This window comes from Plectropomus leopardus, chromosome 24 (genome assembly GCF_008729295.1).
Source record: "Plectropomus leopardus isolate mb chromosome 24, YSFRI_Pleo_2.0, whole genome shotgun sequence".
In the NCBI taxonomy this organism is placed as follows: domain Eukaryota; kingdom Metazoa; phylum Chordata; class Actinopteri; order Perciformes; family Serranidae; genus Plectropomus; species Plectropomus leopardus.
Window position 1 is genome coordinate 14,855,738 of NC_056486.1, and position 27,874 is coordinate 14,883,611.

Genomic DNA, 27,874 nt, shown 5'->3' on the forward strand with positions numbered 1-27,874 from the left:
ATTAAAACACTTAATTCCACAATGTAGGTTTTATTTGACCGTGTGGCTGTAATTTTACAGATTGTCCAGCAGATGGCATCAATTCAAAACAAACCGCAGAAAGTGTCCTCGTGAGCGTGTGCATGCCAGCCTCCTGACACCTCTAAAGCAAAACCAATGGTTTTTAACAAGTAGTCTATAAATTTCCCTTTTTTGATCTGCAAATTCAATTATTTTATTTTAGAACAATATATTATAATAATAATGCATAAATAACGGCTTCACCTTAAGTTTTGATTTGTAAAATAGTAATAATAATTAGTAGTACTAGTCGTAGTAGTATTAGTCGTGGTAGTATGAAAAATACAAAAGTTTCAACTACAGATGAAAACACTTAATTCCACAATGTAGGTTTTATTTCACCGTGTGGCTGTAATTTTACAGATTGTCCAGCAGATGGCATCAATTCAAAACAAACCGCAAAAGGTGTCCTCGTGAGCGCGCGCGTGCCAGCCCCCTGCGATGACGTATTTTTGTAGGCTAACCAGGAAGTTAGCAACCATAATTTTTGAATGTGATTATCGATTATCGTTTATGATACTTACATATTTTGTCCAGCATGATAAACTTCACAGATTAACATTAAACTGTGTTTTGAAGCGTAAATGAACTCACGAGTGAAAAGCTATTTTAAGGATATAAACGAACTACATCTTGGTCGCACAACGTAAACGTCATCACCCCAAATCGTTCAACTTCACCGTAAAAACACGTTAAACACAATTAAAAAGTATTATAATATTATAAACACATTATAAACATATAAATCTGAAAACTGGAGCGTGGCTGTTGCTGTAAAGCTGTAAAGGCGGGCGAGTGAGTTTAATATGTTTCTGTGTCCGGTGTAATGACGTCTGACGTCCCCGACAAACATTGTAGTCCATGGATGTATTATGGTGAAATCTGTAGTACGATTTAGCCACTTGTTAGCAACCGCCTTTTTTAAGATACGAAAAACCCTGAAAGTTTAAAAAGTGTGTTTGTACGAACACGAAAACGTATCAATATCTCAAGCCTATGCAAACCACAGACCTTAGTTAAAGGCATATTACTGAAAACCCATTCAAAAAGACGAGGGAACCGGAAGTGATTTATAATAAATCCATGTTCATGCGCCACTGAGCAGCTCTCATAGAAATGAATGAGGCCCCGCCCCCACGGCTGTACCCAGGTTTATTATAGGTCCATGCATCTCCCTCCCTTCCGCTCCATTGTTTGAGGTTTTGGTGAAGGGATCGACAGACAGCCGCATGTAACACTGGGATTACCAAATGCCGCGGAATAACATTGACATTGGGTGAGTTTACAATAATCAAACATATTTTTTTACATTTTTTAAACGCTGAAAAACTCCCCGCGTGAGGGATGTTGCCAGTTTGAGCTCGCGATGGCAGCGCAACGCCAAGCAACAGTGCAGCTGTCATCCTCGCCCAGCAGAGGAAAACATGTGAAACGTTACATCAGATCGTGCGAAATACATAATAAATACAATCATGGGTTAAATTCAGTGAGATCTATATATAAAACATCAGATTATCCGCTGATCTGTCAGTTTAGGTCATATAATGGTAACGTTAGCTGGCCTGCTATACATTATTGTTTATTGGTTAGCTAACATAACAACATTAAACCATCAGCGACCCCTGTTTTTCACACGATAATCTCCATATCTACATTTTTTTGTAAAAATCGGCACGTTAACCACCCACAAAGCAGCACTTGATAACAGTATAGCCACGGATTCTCGTTTTTCTCCAGCTTTCAAGGGTAGAAGATGACAATGAGAATTACAATAAGCAATTTATGTCATTGAAAAATTCTATCCAAATAATTGTGTTTTCTGTATTAAAATTGTGCCGAAATGTAGAGTGCCTCCTGAAGATTGATTAAAATCATTTAAGTTGTGTTTTATGCGTTTGTACATGTAATTACAAGCAAAACATTTATTGAAATGTAGAGTTTTGAAACGGAGTTTGGTTTAAACCTTTGAAACACCAGCAAATTGGAGATTTCTTTTCCTTTTAAATATGTATGTCGAGAAGGCAATGGGAAACTGTACAAGAAATGCCCCCAAAATTAGAAATAATTAATATAATAACAATAGTAATAATAATAGTAATAATACTATTAGTAATAAGAAGATACAAGAAAATGATCTGGAAATAAGAAAAAAAAAGTGAAAAAACAAAACAAACAAGAAAATGACTTTAATTATATATATATATATATTTTTTTACTCACCTCGCAACATCATTTTATATACATAATTATAAGACTCATAAATATATTTTCCTAGACATTTTCCCTATTTTTTGATAATATCTTATGATTCCTCTCAGCTAATTTTCAGGTCTTTCTCTTTTTTCTTATACTAATTTTAGCTCAGTAGCTCCATATATTTTTTTTATGTTGTGTTTTACTTGCCTGTACGTTTAGTTATAAGTAAAACCTCTTCAAAATGTAGGTTTTTCATACAGCGTTTGGTTTAATCCATGTCTTCAAAGAAGAATATGGCACAAATGGAGGTTGGTTGTCATGGATATAGCAACCAATCTGATCAGAGGAGTATTTCATAATGTTTCTGGTTACACTCAACTGTACCGTTTTCATCTTTTGGCCAGGAATGTCTGCTGATGTTCCAGTCAGAGCTCTGGTCCAGTCAGAGTCACATGCTGCTTCATCTGATCTGGAGCAAGCCCTCAGGCCGTGTCCAGTTTGTCACATCTAAGATGGGCTGAGTGCAGAGGCTGTGATACAGCATAAATGGAAATGGTGAAGCAAGGCAAATAACTTGCAAATTAATGAAGGCAAAGAAGCACATCTTTCCACGCTGAACACATTCAGATCTGAGTTTCAGGTGTGGAGGAAAAAACTACTCCCATTAGGTTTTGGCATCATATATATATATTATACCTGAGTATGGTATTCAGGCACTGACATTTCTACAGCTGCAGTTGTTGTAGGTCACTTTGGATAAAAGCGTCAGCTGAATGAGAAGATTAGACGTGAAGGGAGATGAAAGCTTCTGTAGCCAAGCAGACGGACCCTCTGGGGCCGCTGTGACAGACTTGTGTTGTGTATAAAGCTGCTGCGTTGTCTGTTTTTCCACAGAGTTACTTTTAGGGCTGCCATCTTGCGGCTGTGCTTATATTTACTCATTTGATAGTGTGCAATAATCTGCCACCAGCATTTAAGTGGTGGTTTCAGATTGTGGTCTGGATTATTAGTGCGGGCAATACAGCAAATCTCCATTTAATTTTTGTTAGCGAGGTATACTAGAATAAAATATTTTTTTGGTTTAACCTTGCCAAGAGGTTAGACAGGCCCAGGCAGGCTGTATCACAAACACGGAGCTGTCTGGCTGTGACGGTGTTACTCATGAGGTGACTCACAGGCGTTCGGTCAACATCAGTCATGGCGTTTTAAATTCGGGAAAAATGGAGCTCGCATCTGAAAGAAGCTGCTATGATCAGTATGAACATAAGTGGTGCAGAATTTCTCATACTGATGTCAGTAGCTTTTTAAAGATGATTCATTTATGCAAAATGTTGTGCATACAAGTGCACTCAGCCTTTATGTAAATGACACTATAATAATGCCAATACCGGTGCCATTAATGGGCCAGCTCAGTATATCTGCCAGACCTCTGCTGCCAAACAGCACATTTAGGCTGTAGCATTATGTGCATCACATTAATCTGCTTTACGGAGCAAGCCGTTTCAGCTTCGGTGTTATGTAAGCAGAGGATGAATGTTGCCCAAGGACTCTGTCTCTCCACAGGCATGCCCACTGATACACACCCACCCACAGATACGTCTGCCCGCACAGGCCAAGCACTGAGGTCATTCATGCAGATGGGACTGAGGCTGTGATGCTGCACAGTGTCCTCTTAGTAAAGACGTTCATATAACACAACAGCACAACAACACATGCTTCTGTCCACTTAAAGGAGCACTGCAAACATTTTACATGCTAAGATCAGTTTACTAGTCATGAGGCCTGTGAGAAATTATACAGTGTCTAATGAGGCTCTGCAGATAGCTTAATAATGCTATAATAATAATACATACTGAATTTATTCGAACAAGTGAAATTTAAGCTATGCAATGCTGTCAAAGTACATGCAAAATTCTGCCGTGAGCTTTAAATGAGGAAAAACTGCATTTAGTATTGTTAGAAAATAAGCTACGTTTTTATGTTTGTTTTTTATATAGCAACTGATCCATTTTTAATTTTACCCGGAAAAATTGCAACTCTGGTTTTAACTGAAAGCATACATGACAAACTATAGGTGTGTAGTTTGAACGATGCAGGGCTCAAAAATAATAATTGCCCATATTCTCAGGGTAAATACGATGCAACATCAGGCTACCAGTTCTAGCAACTCACTTGTCTGATCTGGTAAAAGGTAAAAAAAAAAAAAAAAAAACCTTGTTTGTCCACAGCTGATAATGGAGGTGGAATTTAGTGTTTGTTTTTATTTGATAACCAGTAAACAATTTGTATCGGGTCAAGTAAAACTGACTTTGTGCAAGTAGATTTCTGACTCACTAATCTGACTAAGCAAGTGAAAAAAACATTAAAGTTGATCCCTGCGACGTGAGTGTTTATTTGGCAGAGAAAACCTAATGAAAGATGCTATTAAATTGTATTATGGGAAGTGTAGGATTCAGAATATTGGGGCATACTAAGAGTTCAAAGCCAATTTGACCCACTTTTTAAAAATCTGTCCCTCACAAGCCTCCCAGCCTTATGAGAGCACAATACTAAATTGGTGGAGCTGCCCTTTAATTAATGTTTCCATCAGTAGTGGGTTATTTGGAGCAGAAAAATTGTGATTCAATATAAAAACGGACTGAGAAACAGAGCAAAAACAAAAATCCAACAAGTTACAGCATCATACTGTACAGACGCACGCATTCACAGCTGGTCTTTCCCAATTCTCCACTGATGGCTCATCCCTTTAAGAGGGTGCATCCTGTCTCATTCCTCCAGTCATCCCTTTAAGCCTCAGAGCAGTCCCTACAGAGAAAGGCAACAGGATGTGGGAGGGCTTTCTCTCACCCCTCGGGCCTTCCTTAAAACTGTATGTGGCACATCGAAGAAAATGGAAACGTATAGCAGCTGGCCTGCTTTGTGCTCGTCTGTGGACTCTTGAGTGACTTTTTTTATCAATCTCATAAAGTCAGACAGAAGAGGGTAAAAGTGTGACTGAGATTTTAAGGTTTTACTGATGTACTTTAAATGATTGTAGTGACAAACGCTAAAGGAAATGCCAGACATCGACGTGGTGGGAGGGATGTTTGTCAGATATGTTTCACTGCTCATTGACTCCCAGCAAACAAATGCTGATTTTAGTCAGCCTTCACTACACTGTGCTGCCCCTAAATTGTTCTGTAAACATAAGCAAAGTCAATGAAAAATATAAAATTAGTGGCATTTTCACATCTTAATTTGCTTCTTTGACATTCTCTCCTCAGGTAAAGATGCGGCGCGGGCACCACCCGCCAGTGCCGGAACAGGATGTGATGTCACAGCGATAGTGTCCCCCGTTTTCTGTCCAGCTTTGTGTTTGTGAGCAGGGACCCCCCCACCCCCCCTCCCGCTCCAAGGACAGGACATGTTTGAAGTGAAACCCCGAGCGGTGGAGAAGAAGGAGTCGAGCACTGAGACAGGTGGGCTGTTAGGGTGTGCGTCATGTATCAAATTAATGTTAATACTGTTATCAGTGAAATATCTGTATGTCCAAGGCTGCAGTAAATCTGCAAATATTACTCTGCCAATATCATGCTGCTGCCCTCCAGTACAGTGGTGCTGTGTCTTTGGGCTCCGTGCTATAGTTAGCCCCATCTGTCCCAGTAAACCACATATTTGCTCAAGTGGAAGGACATTGGCTTGTACAGTTGCCTGAGCCAAGAAAACACACACACACACACACACACACACACACACACCCACACTCTCAGTCACTAAAATGCCTCATCAGCCCATGCTCGCTCTCCAAACACATTCACTGCAGTCTGACTTCATCTCACCAGGGCTGCTCCGTTTTTACAAAATAAAAGCATCCCATTCTTTTATATTGTCACTGTCCTGTGTGATAAGAGCCTGATTTGTTTCGGTGTCAAAAAATCACCAGTATTACAGTATTATAGCTCACTGCATCACTCCATCAACTGAATAATTAAAGAGTATAAAAATGGCAACTCTCCATCTCCTACAACTGTTTATATAATGTTAGTTGTTGGTTGTTTTTATTCAACATTAAAGGAGTAGCTTGACATAGAACAAAATATTTTTAAAGTTTTGGTAGCTTACTACTACACTTTAGAAGGTTATTTGTTTAATTTAAATAAAATGCTTGATTTTTCAGTGGGCTGGGCAATATGGAGAAAATCAAATATCACGATATTTTTGACTATCAAATACCTTGATATTGATATTGCAACAATATTGTAGAGTTTTATTAATGGTGCTGTCACAAAAGAAAATGACATAATTTTACCGTAACGCGGCCTTTAAAACCAGGAAAACGACATTTATGCAATATTAGATTATTAAAAACTCTAAGATGACATATTACGACATGGACATATTATCGATTCCCCAAACCTTATTTGAATTATTACTATTATTATTATTATCATATATTACTTATTATGAAAGTAATCATTAGATGCTAGATTGAGATGTTATTTTAATTGTCTTCTAACCTACAGATGACGGGCTGGGCAGCAGCGGGAAGCATTATGGTTCGCTTGGCTCTGGTTCGGCTGACTCCGGCTCTGTCTACCTGTCGGACAGCCAGGACTGGGTGGTGTCCCCGAGCTGCTCTCCGGATGAAGCCCCCGGGCAGCACAGTGCCATCTCCCCCCTGCTGGCCGAGGAGACCTTCCGTTACATGAGTAAGTGTGCAAATTTAGATTTCACTTTGTGCAGGACACCAAGTAAAAGTTGTTTCTGTGTTTCTCTGTCTACTTTCTTTTGATTGGTCAAGCCTGTGGCGACATCAGCGAGCAGATGGTGTGTGTGTGTGTGTGTGTGTGTCTGAGTGCATTAGACACGTGAGGGATTCATTTTATACAGATCCTCTTTGATTAAAATCACAGGGATTTAGCGTGGATATTGTTTGGCACAGGGTTGTCATTGTGCCTGTTTGTCTTTGCTTAGTCTACCAGATAGCTCTGACAGTGTATGTGTGTGTGTGTGTATGTGTGTTTGAGGGAGAGAGAGAGTGAGCAAGAGGAATCCAGTGCTCCAGCCAGAGTTAAGTGTAGTTCAAAGCCAGGGCCAGAGTCACGGGACAGACAGTGATGAGGAGGGGGGATTGACGGAGGATGAAGACAGGACAGTAGAGCGAGCAGTTGGAAGATGCCGATTTTAAACATCCATAATGAGGAAGTTTATGATAACTTCGCTATGGAAGGTGAGCGCAGTATGTGTGTGACACAGAGAGAGACATGTGAGCTGGTGTGAGTGCAGAAGCAGCTCCAGTCATGTCGACAAGGTCAGACAGAACGTGACAGAGCGAGGGGAAAGTGTGAAGACAATGTGTGTGTGCTGCAGCGTTCCTTGAAAGACAGGAAGTGGGCAAGTCTGAATGAATGCTTGTTTACGTTCAAAAAAGTTGTGTATGCAGGGAGCAGTGTGTACAGTTGGATAGAAGCAACTTCCTGTGTGTTTTTTTTCATGCATGCACAGTTTGCAGTGCATACTGAACTTCCTCTCTGTTTTGGTTGTTGCTCTTTCAAGTATAAGACAGTAAATGCAGAATGTGTTTGTTTACAGTATTTTATATGTCTTCAGGTTGTGTGTATATGCGTTTGTTAGCTGCACGTGCGAACTAAGTGGTACAGTAAGGGAGTCTCGGTTTCATGTTCCTGCTCAGTCAAACATTTGCCCTACTTCTGCAATGTAAAATCAAACGCAGCTTATTAATAGTTCCTGATGCACTTGCAGAGGCCTGGTATGCTAATATTCCCCCTGACTGTAAAACCAACTTATATGTGTGTGTTTTTATGTATTTAGACAATGCTGACAGCAGCCCAAATATTTCAATACAAACATCTCAAGTATCAAGTGTCCTATTTTTGTTTCATGTTGTGAAATTGGAAGAGTGAGCTGTCTGATGCAGACTCGCAAAAATACTGTTCAACCGGCAGAAACTTTACACAATTACAACTCTATTTTAATGCAAAGTTTGTCAGTGATGAGTCAGAGCGGAGACACATGGACTGAATTCAAATAGAGGATCAGCCTGTAAAGCTTTCGAGTCTTGGATCGTCACTTGGCATGACCATTAAATGTTGCTGCCTTTGCTAATAAACAGTAGAAATACTAGACGGTTAAGTTATTATCAAAATTATTATTTTATGTGACTGCTTTCACCCAATGAAAAAGATTTCATTATGGCATATTTTCTAAAGATTTTTTTCCTCAAGAATATTGTTTTCAATAAATGCTATTTATTAACTTTTATTGAGTGAGTTGTTGTCATGTTTTGAAGGACCAAACACCACCTGTTTCTGCAGCATTTTAAAATATCATTTGGTTATTGAAAAATGATTAAGGATTACAAATGGCTCTTTTTATACGCAAAATAGCTAAAAATGTGCTCGATTTGACCGTTTTCAGAGTGTTTTCTTACTTTTAGACAAGTTGACTAGTTTAAACTTCTGTTTAAATGTCAGAGAAATTAGATTTTAGGAACATTTGTAGACCTCACGTGTGCATCCTGCCTGATTTAACCTCACAAAACATTAACCGCAAGACAGTTGCAACATACGGATCCTCAGACTTGACCTTTGCCCTATAACTTTTACATTCGCTGGAGCTTAACTGAGCCTGGTTATTTAAATGAGCATTTTTACACAACTGAGTTGATAGTTTTTTGTGTTTGCAACAATTATTTCTTACATTGGGCTTTTAAATTCTGTGTTACAATATATCAGCTAAACAAATGTTATCAGTGCCAAAGGTCCACATTGTTTCTTAATCAGTCTCCCAGTGATCATTGCACTGTGTGGGAGTATGTCTGCAGTCCAAGAATCAATATCAAAATAAAAGTGAAAAACTTTATTACTTGTTGGACTTATTTTGGACAGAGTTCAGTCTTTGTCTCTACAAGTAAAAAACAACCTGCAATACTCTATCACTACGTGTGTGCAGTGTGTGACTGCATTTGGAGTTTTATCTTTAATTTTTTAAAGTAGTTTTTAGTAGATCATGATTTAACAGGAGCACGGACATCATTTTTACAGTGACACCATACTCCACTCATCAGGTAAAGGAATATGTGTGTGTGTGCATGCTACATGATGAGGGCTGCAACAAGTTTTTAACCGATAGAGTGAGGACACTTTTGGAAAGTGAGGACATTTTTTTTAATCTTTACTTCTTTAAGGGCTTGTTTGTTAAAGATATGTATTTAAAGTTCCAGTTTAAATTAGGTTTAGGTTAGGGGAAAAGATTGGGGTTACTTATTTAAATGTGATAGTTAGGGTAAGGGGCTAAGGAATGCAAAATGACAACGAGCGTCCTCACAAAGATAAAGTTTCAGGGATGAACGTGTCTGTGACGCTTGGCGTCAAACACACGGTATTATGGCGGATTAAATGCACTGTGTGAATAGTATCTGTCTCCCTGTGTGAAACAAAGACGGCTCTGTAAGGCAGAGGTTATTTTTAACCGTCGGTTGTTGGAGCAAAGTGCTTTGTCCAGATCCAGAGGTCACCGAGGGCCTCAGATTACTGGACGACAGCTCTCATCCATTTGAGCAGCTGCTTCACGTGATGCTTTCTAGCACTGCTTATTGCACTTAATTCCTGCGAAAATGGTGATCGTTTCACTTTACAGCGGAATAAAGAGGACAGAGATCTTGAGCTACGAAGATGTGCAACGTTGTGCGATGACTGATGCTACAAAGAAAGTTTTTTAAAAAAGAGGTTTTTGTCATTTAAGCTACATTTAGGTGCAGAGTGTGTGGTCTGTTAAACAATATGTAGTCAAAGGCAATGTCTCAATGTTTAGAGTTGCCACTTTTCTTCAAACAGGTGGAAGGGGGAGCGGTGCAGCGCTGGTGACACCCACTCAGGTGCTAACAGTGGAGCAAACTAATTGATGTGTAGATTCTCGACAAACTAATGTTCTACATGAAGTCGATTTATTGAAGCTTCAGCTTTCACCCTCTGCTTTTTACCTCCTTTCCTCCTGTCTTTCTGTCTTTTTGTCCCTTTCATCTCAAAACAAGCTGGTTGCTTGTGCACCTTTTGAACTTCCCCTTCCTCTCTGTCTCTCCTGTCTCTCACTAGCGTATCTTGCTTTGGAGCCCTCTTCTTATTCCCACCCCGGCTCTCAGAGCCTCTCCAAAGGTATCTTTCTCTCTCTGTCTGCCTGTTCTGCTCTGCGACTTCTTCATTTAGCTCCGGTGTGAGAGAGGGGCTTCGGTCCAAAGCGCGGCTCCGGCACTTTAACTGGGATCTGTAGCTGCTCCAGAGCCACAGACCTGGAGCCCCTCTCTGCTGTTTGCATGTAGATTGATGAGAGCAGACAAGAGATTTGCATAGTTTAGGTCTGCTGTCTGCCACTGTAGATGGCTTTTAGTTCTGTAACACTATGTAGTGCGATAGGCATGGGATGATATGAAAATTTCATGCCACAATGATTCTGATGATAATAATTGCAGTTAACAATATTATCTTGATGATAATGATAATATGCTTAAAACATGATTACGCTTGGGCGGTATGTAATGTGTCATACCTTCCTGAGAAATCCCCCTGATTAATCACGATCAGCCTATTGTGAGTGTTTTTCAGTGATCTGGGGTAAAATCAGATATCGTCCCATCCCTATTCTGCAGTCTCTTTGTGCCTGTGAAGTGCTATTGTGGCGTCATTACTTTCAGACCACTAGCAACCACATTGCCATGTTGTGGAGCGATATCATCAAATGGCATGTTGTTTTGTAAGTGACATTTCTTTTAATCACACTAGTTCACGATTTGGCTGCTCCAATGTGGCTGTAGTGAAGATTTTGCGGAAGTGGCTGCTGATGTTGCTTGTGGTCATTTTATTTGGTAGTAAGTAAACACGGCATGGCACACAGGTGTGTCCATTAGTGTGAAGTGATATTGTGGTTTTGTTTTTGCTTTGAAAGTTTTTTTTGTGTGCATGCCATAATAGATTGCATGTAATTGCTTCTGTGTCTCCTCAAAGTAATTTTGCATTTTTGGTCAGTCCTCAGTGCCGATCGTGTGGAGCAGATGGCCAAAACTTATAATGATATCGAAGTGGTTTCACACCTTTTGGCTGAGGTAGGTTTTGCCTAACTTGTAACATTTATTTATGTGTTTTGAAGAGTAACTTTGGTATTTTTCAACCTGGACTATATTTTCCTCACATTTTTATGTTTTTTAAATTTTGAAATTAGTAGTATGAGTATTGCAAGAGAGCTCTGCAGCTGTGAAACGGGCTGTAATGTAACCACCCTGATGTGTTCTTATCGGACAGCGGGACAGAGACTTGGAGTTGGCAGCTCGGATCGGACAGTCACTTCTGCAGAGGAACCACCTGCTGCAGGAACGCAACGAGGCCTTAGAGGAGCAGCTAGCGCAGGCTCTGGACCAGGTAGCGTACGCAAGCTAGTTTCGAAATTGTAATTAGTGGATATTTATTTCTCCCTAATTCTATAAAAATGATAGGCACACAAAACACAGCGGTATATGGATCTAAATGGAACTAAAATCTGTTTTCATTATGAAGGATATTTAAAGTCAATCCATTTGAAAACAACAAAACAACCAATGAAAACGTCAATAAAAATGTCTCCTTGTGTCTGTCTGGACCTCTACGCACATCAGGAGTCTGCAGATTTCAGTGTTAAAAATCTCAGAAAGTAAAAACTCACCCACACCATCCCCACTGGCCAGGTTCACCAGCTGCAGCATGAGCTCAGTAAGAAGGACGAGTTGTTGCGGATGGTTGCCAGCGCGTCGGAGGAGAGCGAGACTGACTCCAGCGTGTCCACGCCGCTGCGACAGCCTCAGCCACCAGGAGGAACCAGCGCCGCCACTGCACTCAGCCAGCTGGAGTCGCTGCAGAGCAAGCTGCAGGAGCTGGAGGAGGAGAATCTGCTGCTGAGGTCTGAGGTATGAAGTACAGCACAGGACAGAAAATATTAGGAAGTGTGAGTGGAAGCTTTAAATGTTAACCACATTTTGAGAAGTTAGTATAATCACTGTTGTTAATAATGGAAATAGTGTGTGACTCATTATATAATATATATATATCATATAATACTCACTGGTTACTCTCAAAATGTCCACTCCAGGCGTGTCAATTAAAGAGCGACACCATCACCTATGAGGAGAAGGAGCAGCAGCTAGTGAGCGACTGTGTCAAGGAGCTCCGTGAGTGACATTCACACACATTTACGCTGAAAAGACGCAGTCTCGTGTTGGAAATGCTGATTTTTAACTTTGGTGTGTGTGTGTGTTTGTGTGTGTGTGCTGGTTCCAGGTGAGTCCAACAGCCAGATGGTGTCTCTGACAGACGAGCTGTCTCAGAAGAACGAGGAGCTGCTCAGACACCAGGAGGAGATCGCTCAGCTGCTTTCCCAGATAGTCGAGCTGCAACACAGAGTGAAGGAGGTGAGGAGACAAAATCTAACTTGGCAAAAAATGAGTTTCCACTGAACAGTGGTGGTAATCTCTTCTTCCAGGCACAGAGAGTGTTTGTGTGTTTAAATGCTTATGTTGTGTGTTGTTTGTGCACAGCTGGCTCTGGAGAAAGAGGAGCTGAGAATCCACCTGCAGGCGTCTAAAGATGCTCAGAGACAGCTCACAGCAGAGGTACAATCTCACACACAGACTGTGACCGTGCTCTCTTTTTATGTCTGAATAGACTCCTGAACTGGATCACTTTTATTTGACCTAAAATAAAAAAAACCCTTAATTCTAGATGTTTAGGCCTGTAGCTTTAACATACAGCATCTGTAAAGAACCATGACTCTGCGTTTGTATACAAAACCAGATTATTCAATTCAGTGAGTCTTCCATTATATAGAAATTAGAACAAAAAATAAAACTAAATGAGCAATTTAATTACGTTTTTATAGTTTAAGCTCCCCAATAATATGGTTGTTAAAATAAAATAAAATAATATAATCGTTTAATTAGTAATTATGTTAATTTAGTAAATCCAGGCGATTGACAAATTAAAAAATACATTTTCAGTCTGAATACATGCCTAATTTGGAAATCCATTAAAGACTTTCCTTTGCTTGATTAATTGCTGAATACAGAAACAAAGTCATTTAAATAACCACTTCTTGTGTGTGTGTGTGTGTGTGTGTGTGTCTGTGTGTCTGCATTACAGCTGGACGAGTTGGCAGACAGGAACGCAGAGTGTGTCGAGATGCTTCATGAATCCCAGGAGGAGATCAAAGAGCTTCGCAATAAAAACACTCCTTCTTCCGGGATGCGAAGGCACCTTTCTTACGGCCTCTACCCCATGGTGAGAGAAACATTCGGAAGTTTTATGTAGCTTCACCTAAAAGGAAAGCTGAGACACAAAAGCACAACACACTAGTTACGTAAAGGTACAAAATGCACCAAAAGCAGAAGTAAAAAAAAAAGAAAACAAATCAAATGGAAAAAAAAGTTCAGAGCAAAGTCACCAAATAAAGAAACAACTTGCTTAGTCATAATAAAACTCCAGAGGGCACCTTTAAAAGTCTGTGTGTGTGTGTGTGTTTGTGTCCAGGACTCACTGGCTGCGGAGATCGAGGGGACCATGAGGAGAGAGCTGAGTGTAGAGGAGGAGACCGCCTTCCAGGACCAAAGGTCAGAAAATCAAACTTCACTACCAAAACTTTAAATGTAATGAAAAAGACTGAGATGGGGTCAATTTTCTGCTTCTTAAAAACAATTAAAGCCCAGCAGAGGCTTACTGGGTGAATTTAGTGAGTGTGCCTGTGATATACTGACTCCTCCTTATACCCAATCACCTAAATCCAAACTGTTTTTTAGGATATTTCAAGCTCTAGGTCCAATAATCAGCATTTATTTCCATCGCTAGTCTTTTTGGATAGTTTATAATGAAGCTCATGGCCTTCACAGCTGCTTTCAATAACTCATGATTCCCACGGGATAAAGTTACACGTAACATAACAGTGAATTTATTTTCTATATGGGAACTGTTTACATAATATCTAATAAGAGTCGACTTAGGGCTGCACTATGTGTTCTTTCAGCATCAACACTGCAATGTGCAATAGTCGCATATAAAGAGGTGTGATATCAAATTTGGCAAATTAACACAAACATCTTATTTGCTGCTTAATAAAAACGGGGAACTCGCATGGTTCTCATTTTCCATAACTAATGCCAGCCAAGCCGTCTCCTTTTAAGAGAAGTTATGATATATATGTGACATAATGTGGCGGCATTTATTATGGGAAATGACACTCTCCTGCATTTGTAGAAAAGCACCCTGTGTGCAAATGTGTGGGAACTGTGATAACGTCTGGTTCAGTATCGTTTCAGTTTTTGACCTCTGACCTCTTCTTTCTGCAGAGTGTCCCAGAAGCGAGTCTTCCAAACAGTGCGCTCCATCAACGCCTCAGCATCGCGGCCGCCCTCGGCCACCCCTCCTATCCCCGGCTCAGGACAGAGCTCTTTAGTGATGACTGCTCAGCCCTTCACATCCACTCAGGGGTATGTTACCAATATTTCTTGAGCATGATGTTTTTTTTACTACCCTTTTGGCTCAATAAACATGCGTGGTTGCAGAGAGGAGGTGCGAATGGGCCAGCCAGGCAGTCCAGGTGGAAACGACTTGACCAGAGCTCTCCATCGGCTGTCGCTGCGACGGCAGAACTTCCTGTGTGAGCGTCAGTTCTTCCAGGCTGAGCGGGAGAAGAAGCTGCAGGCTCTGGCGGCGGAGGGAGACGGGGAGGGCAGCGGCTGCAGCTCACCGATGGGCAGCGTTCTCTCTTCGTTCTCCAACCTGTCGGAGCTCTCCTTCAGCTCCAGCGTTTTCAAGACCTTCCTGCCGGAGAAGCTTCAGATCGTCAAACCTATGGAGGGTAAAGTGTTCAGTTTGAAGGAAATCAACAGATATTCACACTGTACAATCTAGTATAAGTACGTGTTTATACTTTCTTAAGTTAACATAACTTTTCTTTTTTTATTAGGCTCTCTGACGCTCCATCACTGGCAGCAGCTGGCCAAACCACACCTGGCCACCATCCTGGACCCCCACCCTGGAGTAGTGACCAAAGGTTTCTGCCCTCTGGCTCAGGATGCCGTTTACCGCCTGTCTGACATGGAGGAGGACGAGGAGGATGAAGAGCACAGAGGTATCCTGGAGAAGGGGGCAGCAGAGCGGGGTAAAGAAGAGGAGGACGAGGAAGAAGAGGAAGGTGGGATCACCTTCAAGGTGCACTGTTCGTCTACGCCGGAGGAGAGGAAAGACAGAAAGCATTCGGTCACACCTCTGCCTGTCCCGCCTCCCTCCCCCGCTCTGCCCACATCACCCGGGGCAACCGCCACTTCCTCCGCGGTCAGATCAGACCTCTGTCTGACCCCAGCACACGCCACTGAGAAATCCAGCCAGTCATCTCAGTTCATTCCAGGAGCCTGTACAGCAGCGGTCCAATCACAGAGTCACATTTGCATCTCGACATCAACAACAACATCTTCTACTGGTAAATACTTTGCAGACAGTAGAAATAAACTGTGTTTAAATGAGCTCACTATTGCCATGATGAATAAGTTGGGATGTCCCGATCTGATCAGAGGCATATTGGGCTCAATCAATTGAATTTTTTAACTGATCGGGATCGGTTATTTTGAGGATCTACCCATTTGATCTGTTTTTTTTGTCCGCCGTCATGCAGGTGTTGTAAACGGAGAGAATGGTTTGTGGTAGATCTTCAGGTTTTATTGTAATGCTGCTACTCAAAGAATTAGAAATTGATTTTTTTCATGTTCAGTTTCAGCTGCTACACTGCTTAAAGTGGCAGGGCTGTTCAACTGTCAAGCACATACACTGGATTGCTTTTGATAACTTTAAAGTACTTGAGGTGTGCATTGTGCAGCTGTATTATCCAGGTAATGAATCAGGAATCGATATCGACAGACACTTAATTTCAAATGACTTGGATCACCGTTGGAGGTTAAAATCAACTTGATCAGAACATCCCTACAAAGAAGCTTTTCTAATGTTTTTGTGTGTTCAGTTCAAAATCCAGGAAAGTGTCAGAGCTCTACCTTCTCCACCTACACCTTCACCACCTGCCGCATCCTGCACCCCAGTGACATCACACAGGTCACCCAAAGGTAACGCCACTGCAAAGGACAAAAGAGAACATTTCATCTCACTTCTTTTTTTTTTTATCATTATGATGAATGAAGGGGAAAGAATAAAAAGTCCCACAAAGGGCATGTCTCTCTTCTCACCTCGTGTCTTCATGTTTTTCAGTTCTCAGTCGTCCGTCATGGCCAACACACCCAGCTCCATGAGGACCGGTCCCAGCACCCCTGTGACTCCCTGCAGACTGAGTCTGGGTGACTCCTTCCCCCCTCGACGCCCTCCCGTGCCCACCAGCGGCCTGGCCAAGCTGGTCCTGGAGAGAGGCATCTCTGCACAAGTCTCCACTGACACCCCCCCTCCATCCCCAAAACCCACATCCCGGCAGCCCCTCTTCCGCCTCCTCCCAAGCACGCCCCCTAACTCCCCCTCCCACTCACCTGCTCCCTCCCCGGTGCCCCCAGAGTCACGCCAGCACCAGGCTGACAATTTCCTAGCCTCGCGGCCAGCAGAGCTTTTTCTTCAGGACGTTTACGGGTTGAATCTGGGTCGCGCCCCACATCCCGACTTACCAAGCCCCTCACAGGAAACCCCAACCTTTGTCCCACCTCCTAAGTCGAGCCGAGTTAGGCCTGACCCAGTCAGCGTAGGCCTAGTGGAAAGACTGCGGCGGCTGGGATTCACCAAGGTGCTGCAGGGTGCAGAGTCTGAGGCTCCAGCGCCACGCCAGGATTCTACGTTTGTATCAGCCAGCGGAGGAAGCCTTTTGGACGGCCTGAGGCGCAACCAGAGCCTCCCTGCCATGATTGGTGCCCGAGCTGGAAAATCAGCCGCTAACCCTCCTCCTCACCCCACCTCTCTTGCCCTGCCGCCACCCCCTTGGGGAAACCCCAGAGAACGGCGCCGGCATCTTGGCTCCGTCTCCCACGTCCCGTCAAGTTCAACCAAACGCTGAGAGGAAAGAGGTGGATGGAGCGGGAGGGTGCACACTCCAGAACATGAACCCCTCCGTTACCATCCTCCTCTCCCTCTCTCCTCCTCTCTGCCTTTGGAGCGAGGAGTCAGGGCAGAACAATCCCTCCTTTTTATGACTTAATTTTAAAGCACAATTGAAGTAAACTGACTGTTTTTAGCTATACCGCGGTGTCTATGTATGTAGATGTTTGCCATGACGCTAGTTACTGAGGCCTTAGCTCGCCTCCGACTGCTCTTAGTATCTTCTCGGTCATTAATTAGGTTCTGTAGGTTTCCTGCGAGGCACTGGATGCTCAGGCAGGGGCGGAGGGAAAGGTAACAAGCAAGTGGATGAAGGTTTGTGGATGTAGATTCGAAATAAAATAAAAAAAGAAAAGGGAAGGTGTGGTTTTTATAAAGAAAGAGAAAGAAAGTGAGAGAACGGCTGAGCATCCAGTGTAGCTATTCAAAGGGCTTGTTCTGTAGTGGGTTTGAAAAGCTTTAGTCTGTAATAACATAGTCATGTTAGCCACGCCCATTATGCAGCCAGTGGTTTTATCCCCAAATACAAACATTCACAAGAGAAGGGATTCATGCTTTTATTACTTGAGGACTTTAAGTGCTAGCTGGCTTAATAGCACACTGCCGGACTAATCTTGTATTCAGACCGTGCCATTAACATGCCAGTATTAACATAATAATGATTTAATAGTCGTCCATTTTTGCATTAATGATTTTACAGTCGTCCATTTTTGCACGTGTGTCTGGTGACCGTCCATGTGCCGTGCCCCTGTTTCCAGCCTCTTTGCAAAGCATCTGCATGACTTTGTCAACCTTGCCTACAGGTCCCAGCATGCACCTGTCTTCAGACAGGTGGGGCCAAGGCTGAAGCCGGCAGGCAAGAAAAATGGGTCTGCCTTTTTTTCCTTCAGGTCCTGGTGTTTTGTGTGTTTTTATGAGGCCTTAAGTAGAAGCCAGCACTGTTATGACTTATGTTCCTGTTAAGCCATGTTTGTATATATTATTTGCACTCATTTGGATTTTGGAGGTGGGTTAATTTGAGGATCACTGCACGGTTGAAAACATTTCCCCACAGCTTTGGCGGGCCCTTAAAAGAGCATTTGATCATTTCAGTTTTAGGTCTGTGGGATGTACGGGTTCAGAGGGAAAAATATCACATCCGGGTTTTTTTTGGGGTTGTTTTCTGTGTTTAAAATGTCTCGGGGTTGACATATGTGGTTCACACACTGGCCAGCAGGTGGGAGTATTCCTTTAGGAAAGCTCATACTATTTATTACTGCTTATATGCTATGATATTATATTTCAAGGAAGCAGAGAGTTTTGGGCTTCAGTGCGGTTGTCCCATACATCTGTCAACCCAAGCAGACCCTCCCACTCACAAACTGCACTTTTACTTTATCTAACCTTTGATTTAGTGACACCATTATGTGACGTATACAAATTCTAACATATTAAAATTAAAATTCAGAAATAAGCTTTTAATATATGTAGCAGTGTTTTTTGTTTGTAGAAGCCCACAGAAGGGAATCCAAATTAAGCCAAAACTTTTATTTTTAAAGTAAAGGAATACACACGTGTGTACTGTATGATGCATTTTGTATTAATTAGCTCTAACATATTTAACAAATGAAGTTTCTGTTTAATGTTTGGAGTGGAGAGAAGAAGACACATGCAGACTGTTCATATCTTTAGATTTGTTGTAATATTTTCCAAGAAAACACGAGGTTCAGGTTTGTGGCTTACTTTGGCTGAAATATAAAATGTCCAGTGACTTCTTCCATTCTCCCCTCATGATCCTCTGTAAACTACTCATGGCTATTACTCAGTTGCCTCTTTTTTTTTAAATAAAGCAATGAAAACAAAGTCAGCGACTGTTTTTTTCCTTACTTATTACAAATTAGGAATCCATCTGTTAGTTTTTGAGATAATTCAGTACGAACCCAAATACCGAAAAACACACCATGGAACCGAGACGTGAATATGGCTGTAAACAATAATTTTTGCTTTTTGTGTGGAATACAAACTTCTTTTAGTAAGTGCATTTAAAATATGAAAAAAAAAATCACATGCAACCAAACTTTAGAAAAACCTTTCAGTTATTGTGTCCTGAGAGTTTGATCAGTATTTTTTTGCGTGTGTGTCTCTGTGTGTAAGTTGATAATTTTTAATTTTCGAAATTGGTCCTGTATTGAGGAAGAGCACAGTCAACAAATGTCCACTGCATAAGTCCTGCTGGCTCAGATTGTTACTCTAAATGTCTGACAACTTTATGGGGAGAATCCCGACAGAGATGGACCTTTCTGCGAGAGAGTAAAATCCTTTTTAACCAGAAACAGCCCCAAAATTTACTATTGTCAAACCAGACAATAATTACAGTAATTTTAGCATGATTAGAGCCAGCATCAAACTGGATGAATTAAATGTTTATTTCAACTGATCAGAGCTTTTTGGTGTTTACTTAAATGGAGTCTGGTGGGTTTGTCAATAGCAATTTTGGTTCAATTCTGTTTCAGGTTTAACAAAAATAATCATTAACTAAAAAAACAATCCCTGTAGGGATTCCCTTTATTTAATGTTGTCCTGCACTAAAAATAATAAGCCTGTCAGTAGCAAAAACAAGCACTTTTAGTGGACGTAAATTGACAGTTCGCACACAAGAGTGGTAAATGGGATACAGTGTCAGGGCTGACAAATTCCGTAGTTACTCTTTAATTTGGCGTAATCTTGCCTATATCCTTACATTGGACAGATCTTGATGCTGTCAGAGCTGGAGCTGAACTGGCCGAGGGCGAAGTCCAGACCCACCCCGACTCCACTGCCCACCCCAAATACAGCATAAAGCGGCTGTGTGAAGTTTGCGCGGAAGGTGTGAAGGTGCGTCATACTTTCTGCCACACTGTAGAACGCCAGCGTCCCCATGGACAGGTCCAGGTAGATGCCCAGGCGAGGGGAGTAGGTGACCGGTATGTCCTTCTTCTCGTTGTCGTGCATGGCCGAGCAGCAGGTGTCCGACAGCTCCAGGGTCCAGGACTGGACGTTATAACCGAGCCCTGATCGGGCGTCAGAGCCCTTCCTGGTCAACGACCCGTAGGCTACGCCCATAGAGGAGCCTCGTCCTCTCCACTCCACCTCCCAGTAACAGCGCTGGGCGTACAGCGGGCTCGTGCACATTACCTGGGTCCAGCCGTCAAAGCGTTGGGGAGTGTCGGGGTACGGCTGCGCCGCCCCCTGCAGGGTGGCTTTAGTGTTGCCCTCAGAGAGAGTCAGCCGTCGGTGGGCCGTGTTGGGGTCAAGAGTCAAGGTCACAGAGTCTAGAGAGTTTAATGGACAGTTATTTACATATTCTGGAAAATTAAGTTTAAACTTCAACTTGTCAAAAACAATCCCAACCCGAAGTCCATTTACAAGCTTTTGCAAAGTTTTTTTTCACATGGTCTTCATCAATCAGAATCAGAAATCAGAAATACTTTCTTGATTCCCCCCTGGGAAAATGAGTTTCGTGACAGTCGCTCTGATGCCAGCATGGAGGATTATCGCAGGTAGAAATAAGTACAAGCACAAGTATATAAAAATACAAAAATAAAAATAGAAATACACAGTAATAGTAAACAACTAAATGTAAATACTATTTAAAAATGCAATGTACAAAACTAGTATGTAAGTTAAAAATATAAAAATATAAATATGTGTGCAAAGCTACAACAATGAACACAAGCAAGAATAACAATAAGAGTATATATTATATTTAAAATATGTGTAACATGTTAAATATAGCCTATAGCCAATGCAGATGATGTGATACAGCTGAAAGCTCCAGAAGAAAAAATGCTTGTAAGTGGTTGTTGAGTTGGAATTGTTTTTTAAAACTACAATATCCAAGTCAAGAATAAACTCTTATACCAACAAAGACAAAAAAAAGTCTTAAAAGTGCTGTGAATAAAACCAAAAGAGCTAGTGATGCTGCATGCCCACAGATCCATCTCCATTACAACTGGGCAAACTCCTCAGCTGATAAGGAACATGTGTTACGGTTAAAAGTGCAGAAAAAAGATGCAAATTATACCCCGGGTTGGGACTGTTTATGTCAAAGAATACTACTGTTTGAAACACCTACTGTATGATAGATATTTTTAAGAAAAATACCTTTCTATACAGGAAGTTTCACAGGAAGTAAAAATGTAGTGAAACATTGAGACTCACACTGTAGAAACTCATCTCTGCTCCTCGGCTCCGGGGCCTGGATGCTGTCAATATTGATTTCTCTCACTGGAAAACCAAACAATATGTCAGGTTATGCACAAAAAGGCACAATTTGTAAATGCACATATAAATCTTACATACATGTCTGATTGGTTTTTGCTTCATGCAACATTTTCAGTCATGTTTGCCTCAAAATGGTGATACCAAAAGGATAAAATAAACTCACATGCAGGGAAAGCAGGAGCGTGGTTCACGGTGGTTGGGGTGGGCAAGTCCAAGAAGAGACCGGGGTTAACTGTCGAGTGAGAAAATAATCTCACATATTAACATACACTTTGCCATGTTCAAAGGATAGTTCTGAATGAGCCAAGACAAGAATATCAATTTGACATGTAAAGTTTAAAGGTTGAAGTCTTACTTTCTGTTGCTGTTTCAGGCAGAGAAGCCATCCCCCCTGTTGAGTGAACACAAGTCACACACTTAGACACTTCGAAATATAATTATTATATTGAAGAGAAGACAGGCATCTCTTGGGCCGATGTCTCCAACACTCTGCAACTCACACCAAAACAATCTAGACTGGTAAATATCACCACAGGAAAGAGGAAAAATGTGTATTTTTTGATTTTGGGGTGAACTTTCCCTTTAAATCTATTTAATTATCTATTTAATTAAAGAGTATGGGAGCTGGAGTTTGATCTTACATTGGTTCCCTGCTGGTGCTGGTGTGTTATTAACTGGGGTGGCCTGGCTGGTGCCACGGCGATGGGAGCGGAAGAGGCTGCTGATCGACGCCATCCGACTAAAACCCGACCCTGAACCAGGAGGAGAAGGAGAGCGATGGGAAACAAAATGAGTTACTCTCTCACATGAGCATTTATGTCAGAGATGAAACTCTACATGTTATTTTTATTTGGACGGAGGTTGGTATTGTACCTCCACTTGATGCAGGAGCAGGAGCTGGAGTTGGAGCAGGAGTTGGAGCTGGATTCGGGTTGACTGGGACTGGATTTGGGGTTCGCATAGGGGTAGGGGTCGGGGCCGGTTCAGGGGCAGCCTGGATCTGACTGGACCGGCTCCAGAGAGACTGAGACTCTCTGCGGCTGGGAGTGGGGCTGGATCTGGGGCTTGGTCTCCGGTTGCTTTCCCTCACTGTAGGAACACATATAAGATGTTACATCAAAGTTGACGCTTAACAAATTTATTAGTTACTTATCCCAAAAAAACTGCTAAGCAGCTGAGCTAATGAACAAAATGTCCTCTTCAGCTCTGCAACGTGAGGTATCGACATTTACAACGTAAAACTAGCCCAGTTTTCCATCTTTGCTGAGCAACACGTTTGTGTGAAAGGAATTAAAAACCTGTCCAAACATAAGCCTGTTGACTGAAGGCTATTAACTGAAGTTTTATGGTATATACAGAACTATTTCTTGCAGTAGGAAGTCACAGCCACATGATAAACAGGAAGTTTTGGTTTTAAAATCAGAGACAAAGCAAACTGCACCTACCTGTGTCTCTTTCCTCTCTCCTCTGTCTGTCCCGGGGTCTGGGTGAGCTCGTGTGTCCTCTGTCTGCCACAAGGAAGAAGCAGCATATTTTAAAACATGCACACACACATTTTTACCGCTCCGTCTAGTCCCACACTGCAGGTTGGAGATTAATTTCCTCACCTCGTGGTGTGTCTCTGCTCCTCACATCTTGACTTTTAAAGCCTATACCTGAATAATAAAATGTGACATTTAACGAGGACTGCATATTGAATCATTTTTGATATTGTAACACGTCAGTGTACATTACCGTGTCCTCGTCTGTCTGTACTCCGTGACCCGACTGAGATGCTGGGTGTGGAGGCTGTGCGGTATGACAGAAATAATGTATCCATTACATCAATTTATCAAGAAAATGATAAAACTACTGGCCAGATGTCCAGTTCAACTTAAATTAAATCACATTGATCATTGCATTAAGGAAGTAAAAGAATATAAAACTTGAGGAGCTGAGATTTTCTCTCATGGGCATGATCAAAATATTTCAGAAAATATGGAACTCTTTGATGGAATATATTGACCTGCTAAACATGGCACCAGGCACAGAAAAGGATTGAAAATCTATTTTATTTATTCATTTTTATTTTAAACATAATAAAAGTAAAGTAGACAAGACTCACCTGCCGGACGGCTGTTTGTGTTGCGAGAACCCAGACCAGAAAACACTGCACAAAAGAGGAAATCAGAATTTTAAATCACGACTTTCAGGAGTCCTCCGATATGTATTATTTAGATTGAAAATCCAAACTCACATTTAAAAATCCCTCCTTTCTGTCCTGAGTTTCGACTGGCTGCATAAAGAAAAGAGGAAATCATGTCAAACATGATGACACAACTTTAATTTTGTTATGCACATGCTGAAAAGAAGAATGTTTGGCACTTACAGTCTCCCAAAGTGAACAGAGTTGTGTCGTTGACTGAAAGAGAACAGACGATACGATAAAGATCAAACATTTAAAGAGATAAAAGGTAGGACAAAACAAGATAACACTCTTGGTACGAACCTTGTTTGGTGATCTTGCCCAGCTCCTGGTTGCACAGGTCCTCCACTCGGTCCCTGAGGTCCAGGATGGCGTCTCGTGCAGGCTCGAAGGAAGCTTCTGAATTGACCACCACAGTGGGCAGCTCGCCACACTCCAGAGGGCTGCACATGGACTCGTACATCTGAAGGAAAACATGGTGGCATAGCAGAGATTTACATACCAAACACACACACACACACACACACACACACACACACACACACACACAGTGTCCCCACATATTTTCATGGACAAATTTAAAATGACTGTTCAATGTTTTCTACAGAAATATCAAAAAATAAGTTAATTTTTGTTACATTTTTGATAAAAAATTGCAACAAATCAAACTCCCCAAAAATTTAAGGAATAAAACAGTTTGCCAATCACCAAAAATGTTTTAAAAAAGGAAGAAGAAAAAATGTTTTTTTAAAGCTCGGCATTTTTCAGACACATCAGATTTCAAGCTCCGTTCAAACAAAATTTCAGCAGCCCACATAATGCGTTTAAAGACAGTCAGAAATTTGAAAATCAACCAACGATAATTTCTGTTTTTACACTTTCTTGCTGTGACAAATGGTGTCATTTCTGGTGATTTTTAAAGAAGATGTACCTTCAAAAATGTGAGAAAAACAAATTACCCCCAAATTTTCAGATTTCTTTTTCTTTTTTCAACAAAAAGAAGAACATTTTTTAAAAGAAAACATGCTTTCCAAACTTGCAGGCCTGCAATTGTTTACATATCAGTTATGTTACATTAATATAATTTAATTTAATAAACACATCACATTTCCATAATTTTTCCAAAACTTTCAATGATTTTTACTAGTTCTATGGCTTTTCCAGGACTAGAAAATGTGATCGTGAAATTGAACTTTTCAAAGTTTCCATGACCGTGGGAACCCTAAACACAGCTTACCTCCAGATAATGGATGTGGTCCTCACAGCGCGCCAGATCTTTCATCTCCGTCTCCCTCTTCTTCAGCTCCTTGATCTCGGCCTCCAGGCTGTCGGTGACCTCCTGAGCCTGGCCCATCTTCTCCAGGTTGGCCTGATCCAGCACCTCCTCCAGCAGCTCCTGCAGACGCCCCACGGAGCGCTGCAGCTCTGATAGCGCCTCCTCCATGTCATCATGCACCATGTCTGAAGAACGCTGGCAGAGGCACAAAATGGTGATCACGTCTCAGTGTGCCAAAATACAAATACAGTTGGTAACTGTGAAATTACTGCAGATGGTTACAGGGCCACACATTTTCATGGACAACATTTCAAACATGACTTTTCAAGAACCCTTAATAACATTTAATTACCATTCTCAATGTACAACATGAACAGAACTGTACGGTATACTTTACTCCAGATGTCAATTATTGTATGAAAACTAAACAGTAACCTTTTCCGGTCTCTGACAGTGGATGAAGTACTGGAAAGCCATACATGAGTAAAAGTACAGATATCTTACCAGAAAATGAGTTTGGTAGAAGTTAAAGTCACCTATTAAAATATTACTTAAGTAAAAGTGGTATTTTCTGTACTTTAGTATAAAAGTAATTTTATGATATTAAATTCACTAATAAATTGAAAGTAAAAGTACAAGGAAAATCAATCTTCCCTCCCTTCCTTCAATCATCTGTCCCTTCCTCCCTTCCTTTCCTGTTTTGCAGGAAGTAACTAAAATGCTTTGGGGAAATATAGAGAAGTAAAAGTATACATTTAATTCAGGAAATATAGAAGAGTAAAAGTAAGAGTTGACAGTACTGTAAGGAGGTATAATTACTTTGTTACATTACATCAGTGATCTCTAATAGCTGGTTGTTTTTGACATTATGTGGAAGGTTATCTACAGGAGAGTTTACATAACATCTTTACACACAACAAAATTCTTTGACTATTTGCAAAACATTTTTTTACTAATTCAATGACTTTTCCAGGTCTGAAAAATGAGGTCCAGGTTTTCCAGGACAGTGGAAACATGGTTTTTATTTTGAGAAAAAGTGCACTTGACATGTATTTTAGGGACATTAAATTGTGATCTGACAGCCAGTTATTCAACTGACACATATCATATTTTAATATTTTATGTTACTTTTATTATTATTCACATATTTCTCTGTTGTTAGTTTATTACTACTTTTTTATTTTTGTCTTGGTCTGGGTCTGGATTTGTAGTATTTGTCATGTCCTTTCTTGGTGTTGTACTATTTCTATTTTACTTACTAATGTTAATGTTTCACCTCTACTGGATTAACCAAATATCACTTTTTTTTTATCTGTTCTGTTTGAAAAAAAAAAAAATCAATGTACAGATTGCGGGAAAATAGTGCACTTGCAGTGCAACTAACCAACCTTCATCAACTCCATCATCTTCTTCATGTCTTTCAGCTCCTGCTCTCTGTCTTTCAGTCTCTGCTGGTTCTCAGTCTGCAGCTCGGACATCACTTTCTGTAACGGGGCACATAAAGACATCAACACATCTTGCTCACACAAGCGCGAGGAAACAGCTGTGTGCATGTGACACAGACACAGAGAAGGTGAAGCGTCATGAATGGACAGGAATGTAGTTAGGAATGTCTTCAGCCTGGCTGGAGCCACAGCGAGACACAAAAGGAGAGACGACACCCTCACACACATAGAAACTCATCACACTGAACAATGGACAGATAGCAGGAGGGGAGATCTGTACATTCACAGTAAACAGGTGTTCTTTATTTTTTAATTCAGGGCTCCCACACATTTTCATGGACAAAACTTCAAAAACCTTTGAATGTCTTAATGATCTTAAAGATCTTTTAAAATATTTTACACAAATTGAGGCCTGTTGTGCAGCATCCATTCTCACCTGTTTCTCCAGGCGCTCAGCCTTGGTGGACACACACTCGTGACCTTTGTGCAGGTTACTGGTGCATAGCCAGCAGACGAACATCTTACACTGACGACAGTAGAACTCCTGCAGGTACTTGTGCTGGGTGCAGATCTTCTCTGCCAGATTGCTTGTGGGTGCGATGAGCTCGTGCTGCTTCAGAGACTTCTTGGTCGTGTGGGGCTTCAGGTGGGCCTGACAGAATGAGCTCATACACACCAGGCAGCTTTTCACTGCTGCTCGCTGCTCGTCTTTGCACATGTCACACGGCACAGCTGAGGAGGAGAGCTTCTTTTTGGATTTGGATGAGGAGGCGACCCCTCGGGCGCTTCGCATAGATTCACGCACGTCAGCCTTGAGGGCCCCTTTGCGGAGCTGCTCCACAGCCTCGGCCAGCATGGTGTTCCTGGACAGGGAGGGTTTTGGGCAGAAGGTCTGGCGGCATTGGGGGCAGCTGTAAACCCCCTTAGGGTCGTCCTTGCTCCAGTAGTCCTTGATGCAGGCCATGCAGTAGCTGTGGCCACAGGGGATGGTGACCGGATCATTTGGGAGATCCAGACACACGGGGCAGTTAAACTGCTCCTCAGTCCACAGTGAAGCACTCATGCTCACACCTGAGACAACACAGAACAGAGAGAGGGTCAGACACTCGGAGATGTCCAAAATCCAGAGCAGAACAGTGAAACAGAGAGATCCAGAGATGAACAGAGGTAGGTTTTTCCTGGACTGACAGGAGGAAAAAGCTGCCTCTCATGTGAGAGCAGGGATAGGTGAGCTGGGCGGGGCCAGAGCCACCAGGCAGGTCGAGCGGGGAAAACGGGTGTCGGTGGAAAACGGCTAAACGCCAAGAGAGTAAAGGTGTGAATGGACAGATCTTTTAATCATTTAACCAAACCAGTGGTGTATTCAGTATTCAGATCT

General features: G+C 41.7%; 2 protein-coding genes across 4 annotated transcripts; one reads left to right on the top strand and one right to left on the bottom strand.

The window, feature by feature from the left end:
• Window positions 1-1,230: 1,230 nt before the first annotated feature.
• trak2 (trafficking protein, kinesin binding 2) lies at window positions 1,231-19,190 on the top strand. 3 transcript variants are annotated; one of them, XM_042513408.1, is made up of 17 exons: window positions 1,231-1,336; window positions 5,520-5,714; window positions 6,759-6,944; window positions 10,350-10,409; window positions 11,277-11,353; window positions 11,550-11,666; window positions 11,969-12,187; window positions 12,370-12,448; window positions 12,558-12,688; window positions 12,815-12,889; window positions 13,416-13,553; window positions 13,803-13,882; window positions 14,615-14,755; window positions 14,831-15,126; window positions 15,235-15,747; window positions 16,282-16,381; window positions 16,524-19,190. In XM_042513408.1, the coding sequence occupies exons 2-17, from the start codon at window positions 5,660-5,662 to the stop codon at window positions 17,305-17,307; spliced, it is 3,051 nt and encodes a 1,016-aa protein (XP_042369342.1). In that variant the 5' UTR covers window positions 1,231-1,336; window positions 5,520-5,659; the 3' UTR covers window positions 17,308-19,190. The 3 variants fall into 3 exon arrangements, with proteins under 3 accessions (XP_042369342.1, XP_042369344.1, XP_042369345.1); XM_042513410.1 differs by lacking the exons at window positions 1,231-1,336; window positions 5,520-5,714; window positions 6,759-6,944 and adding an exon at window positions 7,178-7,465; XM_042513411.1 differs by lacking the exons at window positions 1,231-1,336; window positions 5,520-5,714; window positions 6,759-6,944; window positions 10,350-10,409 and adding an exon at window positions 7,180-7,465.
• On the bottom strand, window positions 17,753-27,668 carry trim25l (tripartite motif containing 25, like). The gene is made up of 16 exons (XM_042513412.1): window positions 26,933-27,668; window positions 26,440-26,535; window positions 25,013-25,246; window positions 24,079-24,238; window positions 23,959-23,991; window positions 23,827-23,865; window positions 23,695-23,739; window positions 23,325-23,378; window positions 23,198-23,245; window positions 23,036-23,098; window positions 22,464-22,679; window positions 22,232-22,342; window positions 21,946-21,981; window positions 21,754-21,822; window positions 21,528-21,593; window positions 17,753-20,638 (listed from the first exon to the last, which is right to left on the bottom strand). The coding sequence occupies exons 1-16, from the start codon at window positions 27,557-27,559 to the stop codon at window positions 20,064-20,066; spliced, it is 2,472 nt and encodes an 823-aa protein (XP_042369346.1). The 5' UTR covers window positions 27,560-27,668; the 3' UTR covers window positions 17,753-20,063.
• Window positions 27,669-27,874: the final 206 nt, after the last annotated feature.

What these genes read in the sequence shown, in the direction of transcription:
- trak2 (XM_042513408.1), top strand. Translation starts at nt 5,660, where the DNA reads ATGTTTGAAGTGAAACCCCGAGCGGTGGAGAAGAAGGAGTCGAGCACT. An exon ending in CTTACGGCCTCTACCCCATG is followed by an intron (nt 13,554 to 13,802) that starts GTGAGAGAAACA and finishes GTTTGTGTCCAG; the next exon opens with GACTCACTGGCTGCGGAGAT. An exon ending in GATCGTCAAACCTATGGAGG is followed by an intron (nt 15,127 to 15,234) that starts GTAAAGTGTTCA and finishes TTTTTTTATTAG; the next exon opens with GCTCTCTGACGCTCCATCAC.
- trim25l (XM_042513412.1), bottom strand. Translation starts at nt 27,559, where the DNA reads ATGAGTGCTTCACTGTGGACTGAGGAGCAGTTTAACTGCCCCGTGTGT. An exon ending in AGATGATGGAGTTGATGAAG is followed by an intron (nt 25,247 to 26,439) that starts GTTGGTTAGTTG and finishes TGCCTCTGCCAG; the next exon opens with CGTTCTTCAGACATGGTGCA. An exon ending in AGCACCAGCAGGGAACCAAT is followed by an intron (nt 21,982 to 22,231) that starts GTAAGATCAAAC and finishes TTCACTCAACAG; the next exon opens with GGGGGATGGCTTCTCTGCCT.